The 26,478-nt window shown below is 35.1% G+C and overlaps 1 protein-coding gene across 15 annotated transcripts in view; it reads left to right on the plus strand.

Moving 5' to 3' along the window:
- The window catches only part of LOC127861378 (probable splicing factor, arginine/serine-rich 7), a 41,111-nt gene that overhangs the window by 2,671 nt on the left and 11,962 nt on the right, over positions 1 to 26,478 (plus strand). For 4 of the 15 annotated variants that reach the window (XM_052399789.1, XM_052399791.1, XM_052399792.1 and 1 more), the window contains exons 2-15: positions 4,223 to 4,356; positions 5,479 to 5,579; positions 6,816 to 6,971; positions 7,781 to 7,953; positions 8,515 to 8,645; positions 9,403 to 9,444; positions 10,159 to 10,345; positions 10,628 to 10,660; positions 13,243 to 13,287; positions 15,395 to 15,424; positions 18,329 to 18,352; positions 19,560 to 19,667; positions 19,957 to 19,986; positions 21,037 to 21,129. In XM_052399789.1, coding sequence (XP_052255749.1) covers positions 4,223 to 4,356; positions 5,479 to 5,579; positions 6,816 to 6,971; positions 7,781 to 7,953; positions 8,515 to 8,645; positions 9,403 to 9,444; positions 10,159 to 10,345; positions 10,628 to 10,660; positions 13,243 to 13,287; positions 15,395 to 15,424; positions 18,329 to 18,352; positions 19,560 to 19,667; positions 19,957 to 19,986; positions 21,037 to 21,129 — 1,287 coding nt within the window. Of the gene's footprint in view, positions 1 to 4,222; positions 4,357 to 5,478; positions 5,580 to 6,815; positions 6,972 to 7,780; positions 7,954 to 8,514; positions 8,646 to 9,402; positions 9,445 to 10,158; positions 10,346 to 10,627; positions 10,661 to 13,242; positions 13,288 to 15,394; positions 15,425 to 18,328; positions 18,353 to 19,559; positions 19,668 to 19,956; positions 19,987 to 21,036; positions 21,130 to 24,636; positions 24,673 to 24,965; positions 25,002 to 25,932; positions 25,966 to 26,478 lie in introns of all 15 variants that reach the window. The other 11 variants (XM_052399780.1, XM_052399783.1, XM_052399790.1 and 8 more) reach the window with 9 other exon arrangements.

Consider the following 26,478-nt stretch of genomic DNA (forward strand, 5'->3'; position numbering starts at 1 on the left):
CTCTTAAACGTCTCTCTCAGTCCACTGTCTCCCACTAACAAACGACCGTAGGGAAAGACAACTGCAAGGCATGGTTTCCCATCCCGGCCTGCCCTCCCCACCTCCTGCCAGTATGATTTCAGCAAGGATTTCTTGGTGCACCCCAGTGGACGACTAGACGAACATCCGCAATGTCAATCTGTAAAGGACCAGATGTTAGATTTGTATTTTCAACACGGAACATAATGCCCACGTTATCGACACATAATAAGTTCACCAATGCATACATACGCATTGCCCTGTACGCCATGAATTAATCGCTCTGTACTCAATCAATTTATCAATAACTTAATAACTAATTCGATAAATGAAGAGACTTCGATTATCAACAAGGTTCATGTATTAAATGTACCACATCTCCATGCCGTAATATCTAGATCAAACAAACACGTTTGTCAATCTATTTACAGAAAGCTCGAGTAGTTGGTCACATTATTAATTGTCCAGTAACTTACCCCCAATCCAAAGGCCACAGTCGCCACCACGATCTTCACACTTTCATCCCCGGAAAACTCGTTCAGGATTTTATTCTTTGATAAGTCGATGGTCGAAGCATGGAACATCTATTTCAATTTGTATTTCAATACATGCATATACCAAAACACTCATATGGTAAACAAATTACCACATGCATTACCGCCTTTCAACTTTATGTACGTCTTCAATGCGGACTCGAAATATAAAATGATTTAATTAAACAATAGTAAATTATGCTCGATTGGTTATTGTCGGCTCAAATACTACTTCAAGTACCCGGTGTAATTAAAAAATATACTGCAAAGTATGTGGGGTACAGAAAATATATACCGTTTTTAAAAAGTATTCCGGAGTATGACCGGGTGCGTATTTTCCGTATCCGGGGTACATTGTAGAATACTTCTGAGTACTCGGGGTACTTTTAAGTAGTACCTGAGCAGACAATGACCAATTGAGCGTAAATTATGTGTGGTGTCCCTCGATCGTGGTTAGGCTTTCGCTTTCAATAAGCACGATCACACACAGGGAAATATATGTAAATTTATCAGCTGTATGTGTGTATATGGTACCCCAGGTACTTTAAAGTTTACTACACTGTTCCCGGTGTACGGAAAATATACTAAAAGAACCCCGTCGTATTGCCGGGTGCCTTTAAACGTATTATTCGTACCCGGGGTACATTTAGTTTACCTAAGGGTATACGGGGTACTTTAAAGTAGTTCCTAAGCCGACAGTGACCAATTGATTATGTGTGGTGTCCCTCGATTGTGCTTAGGTTTTCGCTTTCTGTAAATCTTTTAGCTGTATGTGTTTATATTTCATTATAACAATGCATATTCATTTCTTTGTTCTTTCTTGTTTTGTTTGTTTAGTTTCTTTTATGGTGTTTCTTTTTTCCATTTCTTTATACTTTGTGTGTGTGTGTGTGTTTATGTCTGCAATATTTTCTATGTATACATGTATATTAAATAATCTAGCCTAATAGCCGAAAACAAATGTGGAATATGTTCAATAAATATTTTAATTGGTGCAGAAAGTGTTTCATAGCATTTCAACCCTTATTTACTTAGTAAAATAGTAAAAGTTACACCAACACCACATAGTATCTTTATTTTAATAACAACTTGTTTACAATGCAAACATACGCCCGATATTATTCAACTTACTAACGGAACATGCCACTTATCCGATCGCAGCGAAATTTCAGTCATAAGAATGTGTCCTAATTCAAACTACAATGTTATACACAATACAATTTCAACTGCTACCATAAGACCAGATCGTCAGATACCACTGTGAAAACAATTTGTGCAGTGTAACCCTTTCTTTCCCTTTGCTCTAATCGACAATAACAACTTCCGCCATAAACGATTTGATATCAATTTTATGTTTTGAGCATTTCTCAACAAAGTAGACGCAAATTGATGTCGATTGTAACAGGTATTGTGTTTGTAACAATGTATTAGGTTGATTTAACTCGATTTTATGGACATATGTATGACATTATTTTTTTACATTGATTTTAATTTTACAAAGAAGAACTATGAGCTGTACGTATGTACTCATAAAAGCTCAGAGCATTCAAGAAGAACTACGACGGACATATCTGACAGATTATGACAAGGTCCGATCGATTTTGCAATTCCGTCAGACTAAAATGTCAGACTTCAAAAAATATAATAAATATCTTATTAATCATCGTCTGATGCTCCGTGGGATTCCAATATTTGCCATCAAAACATGAAGAACTAAATACATTAATACCAGTGTCGTTTTTATGTTTTCGATCTATTTGTGTCCTCCAATAAGAATAGTTTGCACATGTTCGGCTATACGCGTTATTTTCCTAAATAACTCGGATCACGCGATACTATATTCGTAAAACATTCTGAACGTAGAGACGGAATTTGCCAAGTGTGTTCCGATGTTTCTGAAATACAAACTGTTGCAACTTGGTATATTCCGTGACAGCGTCTGGAAATTTCCAAATATTTATAAAGTACTAGTTCCATGCTCATATGTGCATGTCAATTCGCAAAATCTTAGAGCCGGGACCATGCAGCAAGGTGCTCGCATATGTTAGAGGTCAATTGTCTTCAATGTAAACAGCATTGCAAAGCGAAAATAACGTTGACGTATAATTGTTTTCAGGTGATTTCGTTTTCAAAATATTGTTGTCTTCTTTCCAAAAGATTATTTCACAACTAATTTTATTGTCTTTATATTTTGAATTGTGAGATTTGCCTGATGTGCTGAAGTTTCTTACCAAAGTATTACCTGGTACTGATACTGTTATATTGGAAAACAAATTTTGACAAGACTCCAGTGATTGATCATATTTTAATTGAAGGTACCTCAGATGAGCAGGAGACTGCTGAACCATATAATGTCGTAGACTTCGACGCAGAAACTCAAATCAATTATCAATACTGTAAAGATGACAAGAGTGATTACTGTTCAGATTTTCAGGAGGAAGAAGACAATGAGAAGAAGATAATCAGTTATTTGAATTCCAATCTCTATTCCGATATCTGATAATATCTAGTAATATATAGTAACATACTTGTTTTATGATATTACTAGATAGTACATACTTGATATATGTCATTATGAAACAAATAAATACTATGTGTAACCGTCATTTCATTTTGTGTTTTCTCTCTTTTTGTTTGGTCTGACAAACACTCATCCGGTCTGACAGAATTTGTTAATCCGTCAGACCGAATGTCTGACACCAATCTGGAAGTTTGGTATTGCCTGCCATTCAACTGTTATAATACCGACCATAATGTTACTGTGACCAAACAAGCAACATTCAGTGTTATTTCTGCAGATCTTGCAGTTAAGACGTTGATTGGATTCTGCGTGAATTGTTTATTTGCTTCCATAGGCTTTTATGATTATGAAATGGACAGAAACCATTCAACCCATATATTACAGCATTTGTTTTTGCCAAATCGGGAAATGTACCGGTTCCAGTCCAATTGGGAAAGATTAATGCGAAAAAAAATGAAATAGGGAAAATTCGCATCGGGAAATGTACCGGTTCCAGCCCAATTGGGAAAGATTAGTCGAAAAAACCTGAAATTGGGAAAATTTGCATCGTGAAGTCTTCACATTGGAAGATTGGCGTATTTGATCTTTTGCTCCCAAATACTTTTAAATTGATAACTTAGTGTTGTTAATTTGTCAATATTATATTTACTTAGGTTCAAGCTATAGAGCTGCATAGGGAAACTAACAAAATGTTGCAATTTATTTCTTTAAAAAAATGAAACCTTCAATTGGGAATTTTTTAATAAGCAATGAGGAAATTTGTAGGTTTTTTTCCCAAGTGTGAACGCATCATTTTCTGCTACTTAATAAAGAAAGAAAAAAATCACTGTTTTTAATATATTACTCATTTATAGTCTAACAAATAAATGTGCTTTCTGCTATCATCTTCTTTGTTGTCGTACAGTACCCTGTTAAAAGTATAAAAATAGCACTAAAACTGTTGCACAAATAGTTCCAATTAACAAAACCTTGATAGAATTTCAGAGAAAAAGCAAAGTATGTGTAAAAGGATTTATTAATTATTATAAATTAGGTAAATATCATGTGAAAATTACACAATTTAATAAAAGACTTTATTGAAGTGCTATGTTGAGACACACATGCAAACAAACCATTCATGCTTTGATGTCATCGGTATATATTTTTCCAGAGCAAGCGAGATTCAAGTAACAGCAAAAGTTTGCTATGTGAAGTATGACGATTTGACAAGTGTCGGAGTGGCCTTACATCTTACCAACACTGTTTTCATTGACAGAGCATTGGTGGTCATTCCAGTCATGGATGGTATGTTTATAAGTGTCTCGTATGTATTCAAAGTTTCACTCTCAAAGTACCAAATTGACATTTAATTTTTAGTTATAATTTTGATTCTTTTTGTCAAAAATGTGCAATTAAACAACTTGTGTATTCTTCATTCAATCAACTGTGTTGTCCCACAATTGATATATTAAAACTTTTTGTCAGACTTTCTGCTTTAATGGTATTTTTATGCCCCTCTTCGAAGAAATGGGGGTATATTCTTTTGCACATGTCGGTCAGTCCGTCGGTCCGTCCACCAGATGGTTTCCAGATGATAACTCAAAAACACTGAGGCCTAGGATCATGAAGCTTACAAGGTACATTGATCATGACTAGCAGATGACCCCTATTGATTTTCAGGTCACTAGGTCAAAGTCACAGTGACTCGAAACAGTAAAATGGTTTCCGGATGATAACTCAAGAATGCTTACGCCTAGGATCATGAAACTTCATAAAAACATTGATCATGACTGGCAGATGACCCCTATCGATTTTCAGGTCACTAGGTCAAAGGTCAAGATCACAGTGATCCGAAACAGTAAAATGGTTTTCGAATAACTCAAGAATGCTTACGCCTAGGATCATGAAACTTCATAGGAACATTGATCATGACTGACAGATGACCCCTATTGATTTTCAGGTCAAAGGTCAAGGTCACAGTGACTCGAAACAGTAAAATGGTTTCCAGATGATAACTCAAAAATGCTTAAGCCTAGGATCATAAAACTTCATAGGTACATTGATCATGACTGGCAGATGACCCCTATTGATTTTCAGGCACTAGGTCAAAGGTCACAGTGACTAGATACGTATTCACACAATGGCTGCCACTACAAATGACAGCCCATATGGGGGCATGCATGTTTTACAAACAGCCCTTGTCTTCTTAGGGAATATCCAGTTCAGGTGGTAGGTGTCATCCCTGATAAGCCTGTGTGAGTATGGCTCAGGTATAGTGCATGCAGTTCAGTCAGAAGCTAACTGTTGTGTTTTGCCTTTATATGATCTCACCTGTCTAGTATGATCGCACAATGGATTTAAACATTTAATGCAAAGACTGTATTTATCACTTTCAACACTGTAGTAAGAATCATTGCCCATCTGCAGGTGAGATTCCTGATGAACAGTCAGCCCTGCAGAGGGCGCCCCAAGCCGTTGCAGGCATGTTACCAGGGCAACCAACATGGCCCAGCAATGTTATCAGCCAGGTATGGTTGAAGATGCTTTTATCTTATAGAAAACATGGCAGCTATGGAGTGTGAATTTTTTTCTTCTATTTCAATTTTTAATACTCGGTAACACTACCTGCTCTGTACATTTTAATTGCTTCAGGTCGCAGATAAGTTCCCAAGAGCCATTCAACCTTCTTTCTGTTGTAATACCCCCACAAACAAAGTTTAGGGGGTATATAGGAGCGAGCTTGTCTGTCTGTCGGTTGGTCTGTGTCCCCTCTCTAATTCAAATTGTTTTCATACGACCTTCACTAAATTTGGTCAGATGTTTTATCTAGATGATGTCTAGGTCAAGTTCGAATATGGGTCATGCCAGGTCAAAAACTTGGTCACGGGGTCACTTAGTGTGTTTTAAACATTGAGCATGGTGTCTGCTCTCTAATTCAAATAGTTTTCATATAAAGAGCTTCACCAAACTTGGTCAGAAGTTGTATGTAGATGATGTCTAGGCAAAGTTCGAACATGTGTCATGGCAGGTCGAAAACAAGGCCACGGGGTCACTCAGTGCGTTTTTAACATTGCGCATGGTGTCCGCTCTCTTATTCTAGTACTTTTTATCAGTTGTTCACCAAACTTGGTCAGAAGTTGTATCTAGAGGATGTTTAGGTCAAGTTTGAATTTGGGTCATGCCGGGTCAAAAACTAGGTCAATAAGTGCGTTTTAAACATTAAGCATGGTGTCCTCTCTCTAATTCAAGTAGTTTTTATCAGAGCTTCACCAAACTTGGTCAGAAGTTGTATCTAGATGATGTCTAGGACAAGTTCGAACATGGGTCACGGCAGGTCAAAAACTAGGTCACATGGTCACCTAGTGTGTTTTAAACATTGAGCATGGTGTCTGCTCTCTCATTCAAGTACTTTTCATCTGTTCTTCACCAAACTTGGTCAGATGTTGTATCTAGATGATGTCAAGGTCAAGTTTGAATATGGGTCATGCCGGGTAAAAAACTAGGTCACAGGGTCACTTAGTGTGTTGTCAACAATGAGCATGGTGTCCGCTGTTTTTTGTGAAGACAACATGCAAAATATTCTGTGTCAATGCAGCTTGTGCGGGTATTCGACACGTCTGTGACAAAGCTCTAGTTTGTTCTTCACTATGCAAAGAGAAAATTTAGAAATAAATTGTGGTTCAAAAATGTTTTTAGACAAGGAGATTCTTCCCCTCTTACATTTTACCGGTATGTAAACATTGTTCATGTTTTTAATTGCATAGCTACAGAGCATTGGGGGCAGTCAGGTTATCATCACCAACGACCCCAGACTTACGGCCCTTGGATTGTCTCAGTATCCGCCATTGCCTAGCAACACAGATCCAACCAAGATTGAAGAAATCAGACGCACAGTTTATGTGAGCAACCTTGAACTAAATGTGAGTACTTTGTAATACTTGTCCAAAGCAAGATGTATCTTTATTGGGATAATAATATGTATCACTTTGGATATAACAACTTTGATTTTAATTAAACACTACACTGTGATTGCTTGTTTAAACTTTATTTGAATATTAGTCTGATTTAACTGTCGATTTAACATTAAAGCAACATTTGCATATTTCATCTTGCAATATATAAACGAGTACTTAATATTTGTTATGCCGCTTCATTTGCTGATATCAACAGGTATATACACGTAGCGATTGGCCTGTCTTTTATCCGCTTGTCCTGGGGTACAAGGTGAACCTCAGATGACATAATTGTATAACATCAATACCCCTTGTAACAAAGCTTTGAAACTTTCAATGATGTTATATTTGACTGCTTTCAGCACTCTCAACACGCCCACATCACCTTAGCTTACTGTGATCTTGATATTGACCTTATTTTTTATTAAGACTAATTCAACAGATTCTTATTCTTGGTTAAACCAAAAATGTCCCTTTTTCTCTAACATAATACCTCTTGCTACAAAGCCTTTATACATTCATGGATATTATTTATGAATCTTTTCAACACACCGACTGGTTCACCACCCTTACCTCATTCATATGGGTCAATGAATTAATACTGACAATGCTTCCAACAGAGACTTCATTGTTTATCGAACGCAGAATCTTGTTTCTTGTCAGTAGCAGGCGTTGCAAAATCTTAAATTGGCTTAATATAAGCCATAAAATAAGCTCTTTTAGCTTAAAGCATTTAATGGGTTATACCTTAACAAAACATCTTCCTCTATTCCTAGATCACGGGCGAGCAGTTGATGCAGTTCTTCAGCCAGGTGGGAGAGGTGAAGTATCTGCGTATGGGTGGGGATGAAATGGACGGTCGCTGTGGTTACGTAGAGTTCACAGACCAGCGTTCCATTGCCACTGCGCTCACATACAATGGGGTCATGTTCCAGGGACGGCCCCTCAGGTATGATGATATTTCATGCGTAGGTTTTTTTCACAGGTTTAATATTGGTCATAGGTCTTAGGTTAGTGCTTTTTGTAAAGTGATTTGTGAAAATGCCCTTAGATGTAAGTTTGCAAAGAATGCATCTTAATAATTTTGTTTATGGAAAATCAATGTATCACTAAGAAGAGAACTTTAGCTATTATTTTATTACTGTTAATAATAATATTTATTTTTAACATACAATCACTAAACAAATGTAATTTAATTGCTCATGGCGACCGCCCATTACCCAATTAATACATGGATTAAGACTTCATATTTTTTATCTTTTATTCCATTAGTGAAGTCAAGCCTTAAAATTGTGATGTATGGTTTTTGGCTTTGTGAATATGCCCTTAAACGCTAACACAAAATCACTCAAGGCTATGGCTATCCTTTGATATTGACTATTGCTAAGTCAATATCTGGTTTATTTGCCCATCCAATGTTGCCAACTAATCGTCTGCTGTATGCCATGAGGTTGTTATTATCAATAATGTGTTTTTATAAGAAAAGTGACAGCCATGTTTCCCTATGCAGTGTTGCCCACTCTACGTCTGCCATAGAGAAGCCGAAGACCAAGATGCAGGAGGCAGCCCTGAGGGAGATAGAGGAAGCCATGAAGAAAGTCAAGGAGGCTCAGTCTCTTATCACTGCTGCAGCCGACTCTGGTAAGGGCAGCCAAGTTCTTTCCAAATATTTAGCAGCTGTTTCCAAGATACTTTTCCCAATACTTGTGAACTGTTGCCAAGATGGTTTTACAAATTCAGTCTTGTTCTGAGAAAACTGGGCTTAATGCGTGTGCGTGTCATCCCAGATAAGCCTGTACAGTCCGCACAGGCTAATCAGGGACGACACTTTCCGCCTAAATTGGATTTTTGCTAAGAAAAGACTTCATGTAAACGAAAAATGTCATTAAAGCGGAAAGTGTCGTCCCTGATTAGCCTGTGCGGACTGCATAGGCTAATCTGGAACGACACTTTACGCACATGCATTATGCCCAGTTTTCTCAGAACGTGACTCAATTGTTTTACTATTTTTTCTCCAGTAGACACATTTTTTATGGGCCTCAGACCCCTTCCCAAAATTATGTGGGTAAAAATCTGCCTAGAGTGTGCAGCTATTCTAGGAATCGTAAGGCTACATTTATCTACAAAAGAGGCAATGTACAGTACTCATAAACTTTAAAGCAATAAGAAGTGATTCTTAGAAATATGTCTATTAAATCGTTATTGATATAAATGTCTTTGCAACGGCCTTTGAAGCTATACATGTTCATTTTGTACTTACAAATTTACACCACTGTAAGTTCATAAAATACATGTAGATTCACTTTATTAGATGGACGTTTATTTTGAATCTTCTGTAATAGTGTCAAAAACAAGTTAATCATACATGTTTGCAGCATTGATTCATGGTGTATTACAGGTGACCTGAACATAGATAAAGCCGTATCCAAGTTGGCCTCAAGTATGTATGCAGCCCATGGAGATGGTGTTATGGTTGAAATTATTATGGAAAGTTTCTCACCTGTATAAGACCCGCTGTTTGTCATATGCGGCAGGATTGCTCCAGGAGCTGCCCTGTCCTCTTATAAAATATCTAACAGTGACCTTGTTTTCAACTGTTTTATCAGCTGAAGTTTATTCAAAATGGTGGATTAAAAATTAACAGAGAAAATATGTTTTTTTCCATTGACAAAATACCTGTGGTTTAGGTGTGACTTATATAAAACCACTGTTTATAAGACAAAAATGGGTAAAAAAAAACCAAATAGGTAGTCCCAATTTACTACATTGTATGTTTTCCTTGAAAATTATTCACCCCATTAAAATCTGGTCAAAATCTCATGTATAGCCACATATTTGTATATCTGAGTTTTGTTACTGCATAAAGAAAATATAATTGTAAGTCTAGATCAATGAAAATGATATTAGTCCGGTAAAAACATTGTAATTGCATTGTTAATTTCTGGTTTAATATATGTTACATGTGGAAAAATATTTTTTACCATGTGGAAAAATATTTTTTACCATATAAACTCGTTTGTCTCTATAATGTGGAGGGTTGCATTGTAGCTCATTGAATTCTATACCCTGACCTTTGTTTGTTCTGTAAGTTGTTTGAAAAAAAAATTGCTTCACTAAAACTGTGTTTACTGAGAGAAAAAATTTTCTTTTGCAGGAATAGGACACAGTAGGTCACGTTCAAGGTCACGGTCTCGTCGCCACAAAAGTAGGTCAAGGTCACGTAAACGCAGTCGATCCCGATCACGACGCAGGTCCAGGTCAAGACGATCAAGGTCGCGTAAAAGATCTAGGTCACGTCGACGTTCCAGATCAAGGTCAAAAAGGAAGAGAACTAAATCTAAGTAAGTGACTAGTGTGCCTTCAGCTTTCTTCAGCAAACAACAAGAAGAAAAATCAAAAAATCACCTTTTGAGATGCCTAATTTGATATTTAATTTCATATCTTATGAAAAAAACAACACATGAACAGTCATTGAGTAATTCTTACTATCGATATACAACTTGTTAGATTGCTCATGAATTTATTCCAATATTTTGCAGTCAGATGAAAAAGTTTCAGGTAAAGAAGCCGTTTATATGTTTATAGTATGATTTTTCTAAAATAAAAAATCATTGTCTTTTTAGGTCCCCAGACAAAGTTGCAGCAGTCACACTGGGGTAAGAATACACACTTGTAATAGTTCCTTTATCAAGTTAAGTCACCTTTGAAACTACTGTTTTCAGGTCCTTAGTTGTTCATAAAAAAGCATTCACATTTTACTCTGTTCATTCATTTCACTGGTGTTGGTGTCCATGCTAGGTTTAAATTGTGCAGCTTATCTTGGCACAAAGTGCTCAATGTAAGCTATTGTGTTCTTTCTATGTCTGGCATGTGTGTCATGCTGTGTGCATTGTCAAATTTTTTAAGCTCATCTATTTTATTTTTTTTAAATCAGCTATTGTCATCACCTTGGCGTCGGCGTCAGTGTCGGCGTCCGGTTAAGTTTTGTGTTTAGGTCCACTTTTCTCATAAAGTATCAAAGCTATTGCATTCAAACTTGGTACACTTACTTACTATCATGAGGGGACTGGGCAGGCAAAGTTAGATAACTCTGGCCTGCATTTTAACAGAATTATGTGCCCTTTTTATACATAGAAAATAAAAAAATTTGGTTAAGTTTTGTGTTTAGGTCCACTTTTCTCATAAAGCATCAAAGCTATTGCATTCAAACCTGGTACACTTACTTATTATCATCAGGGGACTGGGCAGGCAAAGTTAGATAACTCTGGCTTGCATTTTGACAGAATTATGTGCCCTTTTTATACTTAGAAAATTGAAAATTTGGTTAAGTTTTGTGTTTATGTCCACTTTATTCCTAAAGTATTAAATCTATTGCTTTCATACTTGCGACACTTACTTACTATCATTAGGGGACTGTGCAGGCAAAGTTATGTAACTCTGACTGGCATTTTGACAGAATTATGGCCCCTTTATACTTAGAAAATTGAAAATTTGGTTAAGTTTTGTGTTTTGGGTCGCTTTACTCCTAAAGTATCATAGCTATTGCTTTCAGACTTTGAACACTCACAAACTATCATAAGGGGACTGTACGGAACAAGTTGCATAAATCTGGTTGTCATTTTGATGGAATTATGGCCCTTTTTTTTCTTAGTAACTTTGAATATATGGTTAAATTTTGTGTTTACATCCACTTTACTTCTAAAGTATCAAGGCTATTGCTTTCAACTATCATAAGGGTACTGTACCTGGCAAGTTGAATTTTACCTTGACCTTTGAATGACCTTGATTCTCAAGGTCAAATAATTAAATTTGGCAAAAATTGCCATTACTTCATTATTTATGATCAGATTTGATTGATACTTTGACAAAACAACTCTTACATGACATACTACAATAGACTCCACCCAAACCATGCCCCCCCCCAAAAAAAAAATATTTTTATTTTGTTTTTGCATTTTTATTTCTTATTTTTGGAAGATAATGTAATAAATGACCACACCCCACACTATACACCCCTCTCCACCCCACCCATCCATCTTTTTTGATTGAAGTATTGAGATAGTTCCCTTCACCTTTAAAAAGAAAAATAGATGAGCGGTCTGCACCCGCAAGGTGGTGCTCTTGTTTTTTATCATAATGTAACTTGACAGTAATGTTTATCTGGCCAATATCTTATACAAGTACCAATCTGGGCCAAGTGAATTAAAAATCAAGGCACCAGATAAAATATACCGTAAAAATGAAGTCATTAGTGGAGATTTTTTTCCTCCAAAAACTGATTAAAATTATAGTATTGACTTATGAGATCGTTCATGAAAAAAATCGAGGTAGATTGATCCCTGAGCGTGGCGGTAATGGTTGTTTAAGTTGTGGTTGTCATGAAAACTCGTTGATTTACAACACAAAATGTTTTATTTGAACTGACGCAAATTAATTTAATATTTTTCAAATTTGCTTTTGCTTTATTTTGATAATTTAATTTTACCCTTTTAGGATGTCAACAACATTGGCCTTGACTTTGACCGTAATGGTTTCGGTCTGGCTGACCCAACTGTTGTAAAATCTTAGAATACATTGAAACCAATCTTGAAGCTAAATTTATGGTTCAGTCTTGTAAAATTAATCCAGGACAATATCTTGGCAAAGTTTGAAATAATGTCAATTATTATAATGTCAAGAATGGTAAAAAATTAGGCCACTAGGCCGAATCTTTAAAAAAAACACTCTAAATGCCTCCTTTATTTTGTTACCAGGTAAAGTTTAACTATGGTTGAATGTTTATCTTGATCTTTTCGAGGCCATATTTAAAACTTGTTTACATCAAGTTGATGTTTAAAAAAAATATCAATAATTCAAATGTTTGAGAGTTCTTGTACCTTGAACTTAGGTGAGCACTGCAGGGCATAATGACCATTTTCTTGTTGCAAAATACTGTATAAGTTATTTTTATGCCCCTGGATCGAATTAATGGGGGTATATTGTTTTTGGCCTGGCTCTTGTTTCATCCATGACATTGAGGTTGTAGATTTGTATAAGGGGTCTTGGGTTTCTCACAAAAAAGTTTTGTTGATCTATAGATTGATATAATGTTTACCGATTCAGCATAGTTTGAACAAATCTCAGTACAAGAACTAAAAAAGCAATTTTTTTTGCCCTGCATAACTGATATATTTCGCTATTAGAATGACATGCTGTCCAGTCCATCCATGTTAAGTCTGTTTTTTTTCCCTTCCCCTAGCATTCTAGAGCAACTGGCTACAGTCCCAATAATGCCAATTCTCGGGTAAGTACACAAGAGCTGGCAACCATGTCACTCCGACTTGCACAGCTGTAAGTGTTCAGTGATGAATCTTTTTTTCAATGTTGCATGTATAATACACTATACAAGTTCATAGGGTATTGAGGTACTGAGGCATGATTGTTTTTCCTAATTTTTTGTTGATTGGTACATGTGTGTAGTTATGTACATTTTTTTATCTAATTGAAACGCTAATGCAAATTTTAATATTTTTACTGGCCTTATGTCTCTAAATTTAATTGGCCCAAGTGAAAGTGAAAGACAGTTAATGTAACAGAGGACACATGCATTTCCAACCACAGTCAGATTAAATCTTTATGAAGTTAATTTCATTTAATCTTCATAAGACTGAAACTTATTATTTCACACATTTTTTGCATGCGTCTTGAGATTATCACATATTTCCTGCCTGATTTTCCCAGTATTGATTTACCTCTTTTTCACATTAATCTGGCAATCAATCGAGCCCCCATTTTTGAATTTCTTGAAAACATTCGAGAAAGAAAGAAAAAGTTGGGGAAAACATAGGAGCAAAGACCACACCGCATTATATCAGATACTGCGTAATGAAGGATCACATTTTATTGGATTGACAGTAAATACTGAAAATATGGAAATGGAACTTGTCTCTCTTAATTAGTAAGATGTTAATAACATTTATTGTAGCCATTCCTTCTGCACGTGGGTTGGTTAATGAATATTGATTATGAAATACCAATCAAAAATATGTACTGGATGTTGATACAGTATATAGATTATTATGTGCTTCTACCGCGATGGCAACTAATTGGGTAAGAAGTTAAATGGTTATTTAGGAAAAATTTGTTAGGTAATTGTAAAATATTGTGATAAAAATACGCATGATCATAGTAAACTTACCAAAGTGATAAAACCAATCCAAAGCGCTGTATCAATAAAATATTTTGAAATTAAACAATGGCATGTTATTTCATGGTTGTTTTTGTGTAGAATTAAGTTAATCGAAATAAAATATTGCTGAAGAATTATATGGATTACATATAGTTTTTACTATATTATCACAATGACACTCAATAAGACATAGTTTAAATGTATAAATATATTAATGTATAAAGTAAACATTATTAGCATGTCAAAATAGTGCCCTGTTTTTTTATCCCCGCAAAAGGCAGAGGGATATAGAATTGGCGTTGTCTGTCTGTCTGTCAGTCTGTCGCAAAGCTTTTTAGGTATTTATCTCAGAAACGATATAATATATTGACATGAAACTTTATAGGTGGATAGATATGAATAAGATGAAGTGCCATGCACAAGAACCATAACCATACACTTTCTTCATTAAGAGTTATTGCCCTTTTTTACGCAACTTTTCAGGGCTATATCTCAGATACCATGCATGACTTCAACATGAAACTTCATAAGTGTATTGATATTAATGAGGATAATTGTCATACTTAATAACTTTAACCCTTCACTTTCTTAAATAAGAGTCATTGCCCTTTGTTTTTTTGTATGATGGAACTTTTCAGGGCTATATCCCAGATGTGGTACAACATTTCAACATGAAACTTCATGGATGTATAGATATCAATGAGGAGAATTGCAATGCATACAAACAATTACCCTACACTTAATTACTCTTTATGATTATATCATACATGAAAGGATTTGCAACCATTCTTAAACAAAATTAATTTGGCGGGGGATATCAATTCAACGAATATGCTTGTTTATATAATAAATGGTCTTTGAATTTAATTATATTATTATTGCCGTACTAAAATTTGAATAAAAAGGTGTATTTCTGTTTTAGATAAAACAGTGTAAAACTAGATCAATGACAAATATTAAGTTTCTGCTGTTTGGCATTAATAATCATGAAAACCTTTTTGCAAAAAAAATATTTTTGGCCACGTCATGCAAAAACGGGCCTTATGCCATATGCGGCCAGCTTAGCTCTAGACCAGCCTGGGCATCTGCTCTTTACAGCTATTTATGCATGTTTTATTTATTTCTCAGACCTTTGTCAAGTCATGGGACGTTGGGACCCTGAAACATTTCTGAAATCATTATCTCTGCTTATTGATAATGTATGTATGCTGTATAATTTCAGACCAACTGGGTTGAAGAAGCCTGGTCCAGGGTAAGTATTTATTACTAGTATGTTAGCTTTTGTTTGTTGGCTGAAATAGCACAAGATTCATGTACTTTTATATTTCTGGGCTCACATCTTGCCTCTATTGGGAAGTTGAAGGGGTCTCTCTAAAAAAATATTTGGCTTTTGCCAACATTTTTATCAGTTTGAATAAGCTTCCATAACAAGGAACCATTTTGTAGCCCAGACACTTTTAGGCCATCAAATCATGATAGATGCTGATGTTACAATTGAAACCATACATGTACTTGTTGAATATGGTTTCAAATATTGCATAACTCATATGGTGTTTACATAAAGGTAGAAAAAGTAGAGTAACAAAGTTATAACAAAAAAGTTGTAACCTGACACCTTTAAAAAAAGCAATTATCTAATTGATGACATTTGCAAATGTAGCTAGAGCCCTTGTTCAAGTCAAAGTTCAGAATAGATGATGAACATATATAAAAATAATTCTTAAATCCCCTTGCATTTTTAGCTCATCTATTTTTTTTTTTTTAAATATGAGCTATTGTCATTACCTTGGCGTCGGCGTTGGCGTCCGGTTAAGTTTTGCGTTTAGGTCCACTTTTCTCAGAAAGTATCAATGCTATTGCATTCAAACTTGGTACACTTACTAATGCTATCATGAGGGGACTGGGCAGGCAAAGTAAGATTACTCTGGCGTGCATTTTGACAGAATTATGTGCCCTTTTTATACATAGAAAATTGAAAATTTTGGTTAAGTTTTGTGTTTAGGTCCATTTTATTCCTTAAGTATCAAAGCTATTGCTTTCATACTTGCAACACTTACTAACTATAATAAGGGGACTGTGCAGGCAAAGTTATGTAACTCTGACTGGCATTTTGACAGAATTATGCGCCCTTTTTATACTTAGAAAATTGAAAATTTGGTTAAGTTTTGTGTTTAGGTCCACTTTATTCCTACAGTATCAAAGCTATTGCTTTCATACTTGCAACACTTATTAACTATCATAAGGGGACTGTGCAGGCAAAGTTATGTAACTCTGACTGGCATTTGGACGGAATTATGGGCCCTTTATACTTAGAAAATTGAAAATTTGGTTAAGTTTTGTGTTTTGGTCCACTTTACCCCCTTAAGTATCATAGATATTGCTTTCATACTTGGAACACTCGCAAACTATCATAAGGGTACAGCAAAAAGACAAGTTGCATAACTCTGGTTGTCATTTTTACAGAACTATGGCCCTTTTTTGACTTAGTAACTTTGAATATATGGTTAAATTTTGTGTTTTGATCCACTTTACTTCTTAAGTATCAAGGCTATTGCTTTCAAACTTCAAATACTTTCACGCTATCATGAGGTTACTGTACCTGGCTAGTTGAATTTTACCTTGACCATTGAATGACCTTGACTCTCAAGGTCAAATCATTAAATTTTGCTAAAATTGCCATAACTTCTTCATTTATGATTAGATTTGATTGATACTTTGACAAAACTACTCTTACCTGACATACCACAATAGACTCCACCCAAACCATCCCCCGTGCCCTCCCCCCCCCCCCCCCCCCCCCCTATAATTTTTTTTTTTTTTTAAGATCATCTCACAAATGACCACCACACCCTCACACTATACCCCCCCCCCCAAAATATATTTTGTTTGAAACGGTTAAAAAACACAAATATTTATTTTTATTATGTTATTTTTGAAATATCGTCCAACCATTGCACCCAAGAATCCCCTCCCACCCACCCACCCCCCCACCCTGGATTTTTTTTTGCATTTTTTTTCCGCATTTTTGGAAGATAATGTAATAAATGTCCACATCCCCACACTATACGCCCCTCTTCACTCCACCCCTCCCTCCTTTGTGATTGAAATTGAGAGTCCCTTCACCTTTAAAAAGAAAATAGATGGGCGGTGCTCTTGTTCAATTGTTTGCATCGCTACATGCAATGTCAATATATTATATCAGTTACATTAGCCAGTGCAATTTCTATTTAAAAAAATTATGTTTCAAAATATGAATCAACATTTAGACAGATATTAAATATCAAAATTCTACCTATTTGGTTTAATCTTGTGACCGTCTTAAATCCTGTCAGATGAAAGCGAGAAGTCAGTGGACCATTGCATTCGTTTTATTTGGGTAAATTGGCATATATATTGGTATTCAACAAATGGTTGCAATCAATTTTGTAATAAACAATTGTTGCAACTAATAGCTTAATTAAAGTGGTTATGCAGTAACATGATAGCAGTAATAAACAAATAAGATCTGCTGTATTAACTTGTTTGTTTCATTTCATTTAAAAAACAATAATGTATTATGTCTCTTTGTGCCAAATATGATTTTTTTTTTATTCTTGATAAGTGTCAATTCAGTTGTCTAGGCTAATATGCCCCTGCTTAAAATTGTCTGGCAAATAGGCTCAAATTGTATTGCACTATACATGTATTTGAAGGTGTTTAATAAAATGACGTACATGCTTGATGACATACATATTTGATGATGTACATGTTTGATAACATACCTGTTTGATGACATACATGTTTGATGATGTACATGTTTGATGATGTACATGTTTGATAACATACATGTTTGATGACATACATGTTTGATGACGTACATGTTTGATGACATACATGTTTGATGACGTACATGTTTGATGACATACATGTTTGATGACATACATGCTTGATGACATACATGTTTGATGACATACATGTTTGATGACATACATGCTTGATGACATACATGTTTGATGATGTACATGTTTGATAACATACATGTTGATGACATACATGTTTGATGACGTACATGTTTGATGACATACATGTTTGATGACGTACATGTTTGATGACATACATGCTTGATGACATAGACATACATGTTTGCCACAATAAATTGAGTGCTGGTCTGTTTCAGAATGCCAGGTGGTCCAGGCACAGGGTAAGTACATTGATCAGGCTTCTGTTATACATCAACCTTTATCAAAACTTTACATCTTTACCTTAATCATAATAAAACACCAATTGTTTATTTAAAACACTCACACAATTGTTGGCTCAAAAAATTTATATGTTTGATCTATCATAAAATTTTCAAAAGTTTCTCATTCATATCTTTCAAACAATACTACATTTTGTATTTTGACATTTTGAACGCTCTATAGTTCCTAACCATGTTGTATTAAGAGAGCTGTGTAAATCAGTTGGCTTTTCAAAATAAGTTGGTTACTTTTTATGCCCCCATTTGAAGAAAAGGGGGTATATAGTTTTCGCACTGTCCGTCAGTCTGTCACACTTTTTGTGTCCGCTCTCTAATTCAAATAGTTTTCATCCGATCTTTACGAAACTTGGTCAGAAGTTGTATCTAGACAATATCTAGGTCAAGATCAAATATGAGCCAAACCGGGTCAAAAACTAGGTCACAGGGTCGGAAAAACAAATCAAAGGGAAGTAATAAGCTTTAAATGGACATAATTATCTGACCTGCCAAATGATATATTTTTGTTAAATAAATCAAAGCGGCGCAGTAGGCGGCATTGTGTTTCTGACAAACACATCGTGGTAAAAGGTCAAGGTCATCCTTCAAGATATAAGGTCAAAAATACAAATCCAAGGGAAGTAATAAGCTTTAAAGGGAGATAATTATTCAATATTGAACATAGCAACTTGATATTTGGCATGCATGTGTATCTCATGGAGCTGCACATTTTGAGTGGTGAATCTACAGTCACGGTAGTGGCTTTCAATTATTTGCTACTAAAAATAGAGATTTGTTAGAGACAATTATTTTCAAGGGAAGTAATTTATATAATTTTAAATCTCAGATTATATATTTCCTAACCAAGAATTTCTGTTCTTTTCACAGTTACTGTACAGATTTTTTATTTTGATTATGTATAACTCAAATGATTGATTTGTCAAAGTTGGATTGGACAAAATCCAAGGGAAGTAATAAGCTTTAAAGGGAGATGATTTCTATACCTGCCAAATGATAAATAGAAATTTTATTTCAAAGCAGCGCAGTAGGGGGCATTGTGTTTCTGACAAACACATCTCTTGTTTCAATGCAGTCTTTATTGAACTATTCTTTGTAAAACACATTTGTATGGCTTCCTTTTGTTAAAATTATTTCTCACATTGTTCTGAAGGAGGAAGAGGTCTGTTTCCCCATCTCGGAAGGTGAGGTCAAGGTCAAGATCTAGGTCACGAAGGAGAAGGTCGAGGTCACGCTCCAGGAGGAGGTCAAGGTCACCCAGGTTTGTGAGTCACCAAGTTAAGGGAGACAACTTTTCAGTGCTTGTGCGGCTCTAAAGAGGAATAAAATTTGTATCTAAAATCTGTTGTCAAAAATCACATTTCCTTGTGTTTCGAAAATAGTAAACTATCTAATCAATTGGTTGTCAAAATCTGGTAATTAATTATATCAGTTTGGCAATATGTAGTTAAATGTTTAAATTGATTAAGTTTTTAATGTTATTTTAAGGAATCTTCATTTTCTGAATAAATAAAAAATCAAAATGTTTGTTTATTTCCTTCCTTTTACAGGAGGCGTTCTCGTAGTCGCAAAAGATCAAGGTGGGACCTTAATGTTCAGATCTTGTAATAAAAGAAGTAAAGAATATGTGCCTCGCTTTGGGAAAATGGTGCATGTGAAAAGTGTTGTCCCAAATGGTCCTGTGCAGTCCGGTATTTATGGTATTTTGGGTTTAAAAGAAGTTAAAAGAAGTCTTTTATTAGGGAAAATACATTTTAATCAGATATTGTCGTTCTGATACACCTGTGCAGTCTGTACAGGCTAATCTGGGAAACACTTTACGCCCATGCATAAGGTCCCCATTTCCCAGATCGGGACTCATTGTCCTTGCTTTGTTGATGGCTTAAAACAGTGTCAATGAAATCTGGTCATTTGGTCATTTAAGTGTACTGTGAATGTTTCCCTGGAAGATTCAGTTACAAATCAGTCTTCCAAATGTCTGACTAGCCTGAAGCCCATGACAATTTAAATTTATAATGGCAGCTTTGAAATGCCTAACTGAAAAGGTGAGCACACAATTCTTGACATGTTGTGAACTAAACGTTTCAATAACAAATTAAAAAATGCACTTATTATTTAGGTTTTTATGCCCCCGGATCGAAAGATCAGGGGCATATTGTTTTTGGCCTGTCTGTCATTCATTGTGTGTGTCCCAAAACTTAAACCTTGGTTAAAGTTTTGCGATAACTTCTGCAATATTGAAGATAGCAACTTGATATTTGGCATTCATGTGTATCTCATGGAGCTGCACATTTTGAGTGGTGAAAGGTCAAGGTCATCCTTCAAGGTCAAAGGTCAAATATATGGCTTCAAAGCGGCGCAATAGGGGGCATTATGTTTCTGACAAACACATCTCTTGTTTTTTTTTCAAACATAGTGTTTTTCAATATGATTTACTATATAAATAGCATAACTTTATTTCAATAGATTTAGATAATGAATTGGCTTAATTACCTGAAGTTGGAAAAATTCAGGTACATTCTGGCATTTTAAATATTTGCCAAAATAAACTTAGTGATTAGGCAAGCCCTTTTCCACAAATTGTTGTAAATACTGAGAGATAGGTCTTTACTTTTCCACATATTTTGCAGGAGCAAGAAACGCAGTAGATCCCCCCGGTCACGTAGGTCACGTTCTCACAAGAGGAAGTCTCGCAGTGGATCCAGGAAACGTAACTCAAGCAGGTAGACTTGTCTTATTCCTGGATTACTTACTTCCCTTGTTCAGTTCTGTCTGGCGAGTTGTTATTGACACTGTTGACATTTACTTTGTTCTCGTTGATCCTTAAGTTAAGATTAAGATATTGTTTTCGAGGTCATGATATCAGGTGGCTGACAGAAAATGTAGATTGTACCATCAAAGAGAAAAAACAGTTAAGCTCTTGTGTTCATTGAAATATTAACACATTGATAACTTCACAGAGCATGCAGAGGAAATGTTAGGTTGTACTGGAAGTGATAATTTCTCATAAACTTTTTATGTGAAATATATTTATTTCTTAAACGAAGAAGGTAAAAGGATGATAAGTAATTCAGTGCATTCAAAAGTTGTGAAAAAGAATTTGAAGTGCTAAATAATGAGAGCTATAAAGAATTGTGTCACTCACACTACTTTTTGCCTTTGAAGTGATATTGAAATCGGTCATTGTTTTCAAATATATGCAAGCAACTTTAGATGTGGAGTAGCTAGTACTGTTGTAACATATTTCAAATAGGTTTGGATGCATTGAATATTGTAGAATATATTTTTAGCTCACCTGTCACAAAGTGACATGGTGAGCTTATGTGACCGTGTGATGTCCGGCGTCCGTATGTGTGTGCGTGCGTGTGTCCGTCAACAATTTGTTTGTGTAGACAGTAGAGGTCACAGTTTTCATCCAATCTTTATGAAATTTGGTCAGAATGTTTATCTTGATGAAATCTGGGTTTGGATTGTATTTGGGTCATCTGGGGTCAAAAACTAGGTTACTAGGTCAAAAACTAGATCACATAATAGGTCAAATAATAGAAAAACCTTGTGTAGACAATAGAGGTCGCAGTTTTCATCCAATCTTTATGAAATTTGGTCAGAATGTTTAGCTTGATGAAATCTGGGTTGGGATTGTATTTGGGTCATCTGAGGTCAAAAACTAGGTCACTAGGTCAAAAACTAGGTCAAATAATAGAAAAACCTTGTGTATACAATAGAGGTCGCAGTTTTCATCCAATCATTATGAAATTTGGTCAGAATGTTTATCTTGATGAAATCTGGGTTGGGATTGTATTTTGGTCATCTGAGGTCAAAAACTAGGTCACTATGTCAAATAATAGAAAACCCGTCAACAATTTGTTTGTGTAGACAGTAGAGGTCACAGTTTTCATCCAATCTTAATGAAATTTGGTCAGAATGTTTATCTTGATGAAATCTGGGTTGGGATTGTATTTGGGTCACCTGGTGTAAAAAATTAGGTCACTAGGTCAATTAGTAGAAAAACCTTGTGTAGACAATAGAGGTCACAGTTTTCATCTAATCTTTATGAAATTTGATCAGAATGTTTATCTTGATGAAATCTGGGTTGGGATTGTATTTGGTTAGTCAGGTGAGCAATTCAGGGCCATCATGGCCCTCTTGTTACATAAGGGCTTATAGTAAAGCTTTAAAGATGGTGAAGAAGACAATGCCTTAGTGAACATAATATCCAATCTTTATTTGTAACATGTTGAGGATGTTTGCATGTGTGGTTTCTGTTGTATTAACGAGGAAAATGTTTACTGTTTTAACAGTCCTAAAAATATCCCTCATGTATTTACATGAATAAAGGAGCAGAACATGAACTGAATGAAATGGAAATTTTTAAATATATGAAATGGAACTACTATTATATTGATGACAAAATTAACATGATGTACAGACGAGATGTAAATAGTCAGTGGAAAAGTTAAAGAAGACATGTATGTTTGTATTTTCATAACAGTGTCACATTACAGAGAAAATTGTAGATACATTCTGCTGTTATATTCAACTGTAAAAGATTAGGACATACTGTCTGATTTGTTGCTTTTAAGTATGCTCTCATACTATATGGGACTTCTTGTCCTTCTATTTCCTTTTTACTTTGTTTTAAAAGAAACTTCTCACACATATTTGAAAGGAGTTATAGTGAGTGAGATATTTTTCTTTTGTAATATTTTGTAATTGCCTACTTGTGGCAATCTTGGATTCAAGTTTTTCATTTGAATGACCTTTTAAATGAAATCTTGATTTCCTGTTAAAAATGAGAATGATGCGTACCATTAAGGTGTTTGCGGATCAGATCCAAGAAGGCCAACTGGCAGCCATTTTGGAATTGTTTAATTTTAGGTTCAACACATGTTGTGAAATTGCATATATTTGACAATCATATAGCTTAATGCATAATGGTGTTGCATCTGGTATATTCTTGAACAAAACCAAAATAATTTGACTGATAGCTGTTTTGGGCCCCTTAAGAAAACTTAGATTCTTTTATATAAGGCATAGTGAGATATTTCAATGAAACTTCATGTAGTTAATGAACATATTGCATTGTAAAATTCTATGTAATATTTGCTTTGCCAGAATTCGAAATAGCCCATATTGTAGTTTTTTTAGTTTTTTTATTTGGGTCACATGCTGTCATGAGATGTTATGTTGCACCCAATAAATACATTCCATTTTCCAAGGTCAAGGTCAGATGTTGACATCAAAGTTATTGTGTTAATGCAGTATTGGGTTTTTAAACTGTTACTATTATTAGCGAGGCTGTTTTCGGATAAAACCCGAGATATTGTCATAGCCAGCTTGTCCGCCGTCCGCCGTAGGCGTCGTGCTAAAACCTTAACATTGGCTCTAAAATCAAAGTGCTTCCACCTACAACTTTGAAACTTCGTATGTAGATGCACTTTGATGAGTTCTACACGCCACACCCATTTTTGGATCACTAGGTCAAAGGTCAAGGTCACTGTGACCTCTAATATCAAACTATAACATAGGCTATAAAATCAAAGTGCTTCCACCTACAACTTTGAAACTTCATATGTGGTTGCACCTTGATGAGTTCTACATGCCACACCCATTTTTGGGTCACTAGGTCAAGGTCACTGTGACCTCTTATATAAAACTTTAATATAAACCTTAACATTGCCTCTAAAATCAAAGTGCTTCCACCTACAACTTTGAAACTTCATATGTAGATGCACTTTGATGAGTTCTACATGCCACACCCATTTTGGGTCACAAGGTCAAAGGTCAAGGTCACTGTGACCTCGAATATCAAACTTTAACATAGGCTCTTAAATCAAAGTGCTTCCACCTACAACTTTGAAACTTCATATGTAGTTGCACCTTGATGAGTTCTACATGCCACACCCATTTTTGGGTCACTAGGTCAAATGTCAAGGTCACTGACACCTCTAATATAAAACTTTAACAAAAACCTTAACATTGCCCCAAAATCAAAGTGCTTCCACCTACAACTTTGAAACTTCATATGTAGATGCACCTTGATGACTTCTACATGTCACACCCATGGGTCACTAGGTCAAAGGTCAAGGTCACTGTGACCTCTAAAAAAAAAACACACACAAAAATTTCTGACAAGCTTTCGCAGCCGAGCGTGGCACCCGTTATGTGGTGCTCTTGTTTATATTATTATAACTTATTAGATCTTCAGTTTCATTAATTCATTTATTTAGTGCCCTCGTGGTGGCCTCAGGCAGTAAAAAGGACAGGTAAAATATGACCATTACCAATATAATTGTCACTTATCGATTGAGTTTTTGCCAAGTATTTGCGCCCAGGATATTGACTTCACAGCCAGATCATTTTAAGGTGTCAATCAAACACTTTAATATATGCAGTCATGCTTAATGGGCCATTTACTGGTTACCTGAATGAATGTAAATTCACATCTGATGAATAGCTTTTTCGAATTTCCAGAATATTTAATGATGGATTTGTCTAATGAGATAAATACATTAAACAAGTTTGATATGATATTGGCATTCTTTTATTGATTCTGTAGCGTTGCCAATGCTGATACAAGCAGTAAAAAAGAAAGGTAATACACACATACAATTCTTGAAAAATGATATAAGTATGTGAACCTATAGAAGATAACAGAGTATGGGCGCTATATACATGCAATATGATTTGGGAGGTTTATCTCGACTTATGATTTCACGAGTTTGTTTTTAAGGTATCAATTTTACCAATGCACATTAAAAGTCCATGAGGAAATTTTTTGATATTTACACTTACTATTGAGTTCACTTTTATTACATTTAAATTATCAACTTAAATTTTTGTAAAATAAGTAATATCTAATAAAAAAAAATGTTTATAGACATTGAGTTGGAAGGCCTCTAACAAATTTCTAAATTTGATATTGTTACCTTTAGAATTATCATTCCTATGAAAATTGTCCTGAAATGCTTAATTTGACAAATCCGTAGTTTAAAGTATACTGTTTGTTCTATGTCCTGGTTTCTCCAACAAAATGAGCTTTCCCTGAAGATATTTTTCTGAACCATGACCATTAACTTGGGAGGTTGGACAGTGTTTTGATATTGCGGTAAAAACACTTCATTTTTTGGGTGACAAATAGTGAATACTCCTTCTATTTTCTTCATAATTTAATATAGATTTACTTTCAATGTCAGACCATACACATTTTGAATATAAGTAGAACTGTTATGCAAGGACTGTTGAATTTGGAAGATTAAATAACTATGGTAATTCACATAAATTATGTCATAATGTATGTTTGGATTGAATATATTTTACAATACTAGTGCAAATATATGAAAGATAATTTAACTAGAGCTTAAGAAAATCTACAAAATTACGGAAACCTTGTGATTTAAGACAATATAAGGTCCTCATGCATGGTATGGTTATAAAAATGGTAATATTTGTTCAGATTATTCACTGGTTGTGTTTGTTTGTCTTTGCACATATAATCACTTGCATTTTCTCCTTCACTTATTCAGTGTTGCAACTGCTGCAAGCAGTAAGAGAGAAAGGTAAATTACTCAGAAATGGATGTTCAAACATTTCCTTTTTACAAGACTATGACAAAAAGTATACTCATGGTACACACATATTGGAACTTGGACCCATAAGCCTGAGATTTCATTAGAATTTAAAAACTTGGATCTTTTCCTGGGCTTTGTGTTGACCAACCCATCAATACTGGGGGACATATTGTTTTTGCCCTGTCTGTTTGTTGGTTTGTTTGCGTCAAACTTTAACATTGGCCATAACTTTTGCATTATTGAAGATAGCAACTTGATATTTGGCATGCATGTTTTATCTCATGGAGCTGCACATTTTGAGTGGTGAAAGGTCAAGGTCATCCTTCAAGGGCAAAGGTCAAATATATGGGGGGACACAGTATTTCACAAACACATCTTGTTAGACTTAAGAATAAAGCATAGACCAAGAAAAGAACTAATATGTTCAGGGTTTAAATATATACAGACAGCAAATGTTGTTGATATAAGAAATATTTTTTTAAATGAAGATTTGTGTAGTAA

The sequence above is a fragment of the Dreissena polymorpha genome, chromosome 16, assembly GCF_020536995.1.
Source record: "Dreissena polymorpha isolate Duluth1 chromosome 16, UMN_Dpol_1.0, whole genome shotgun sequence".
Lineage (NCBI taxonomy): Eukaryota > Metazoa > Mollusca > Bivalvia > Myida > Dreissenidae > Dreissena > Dreissena polymorpha.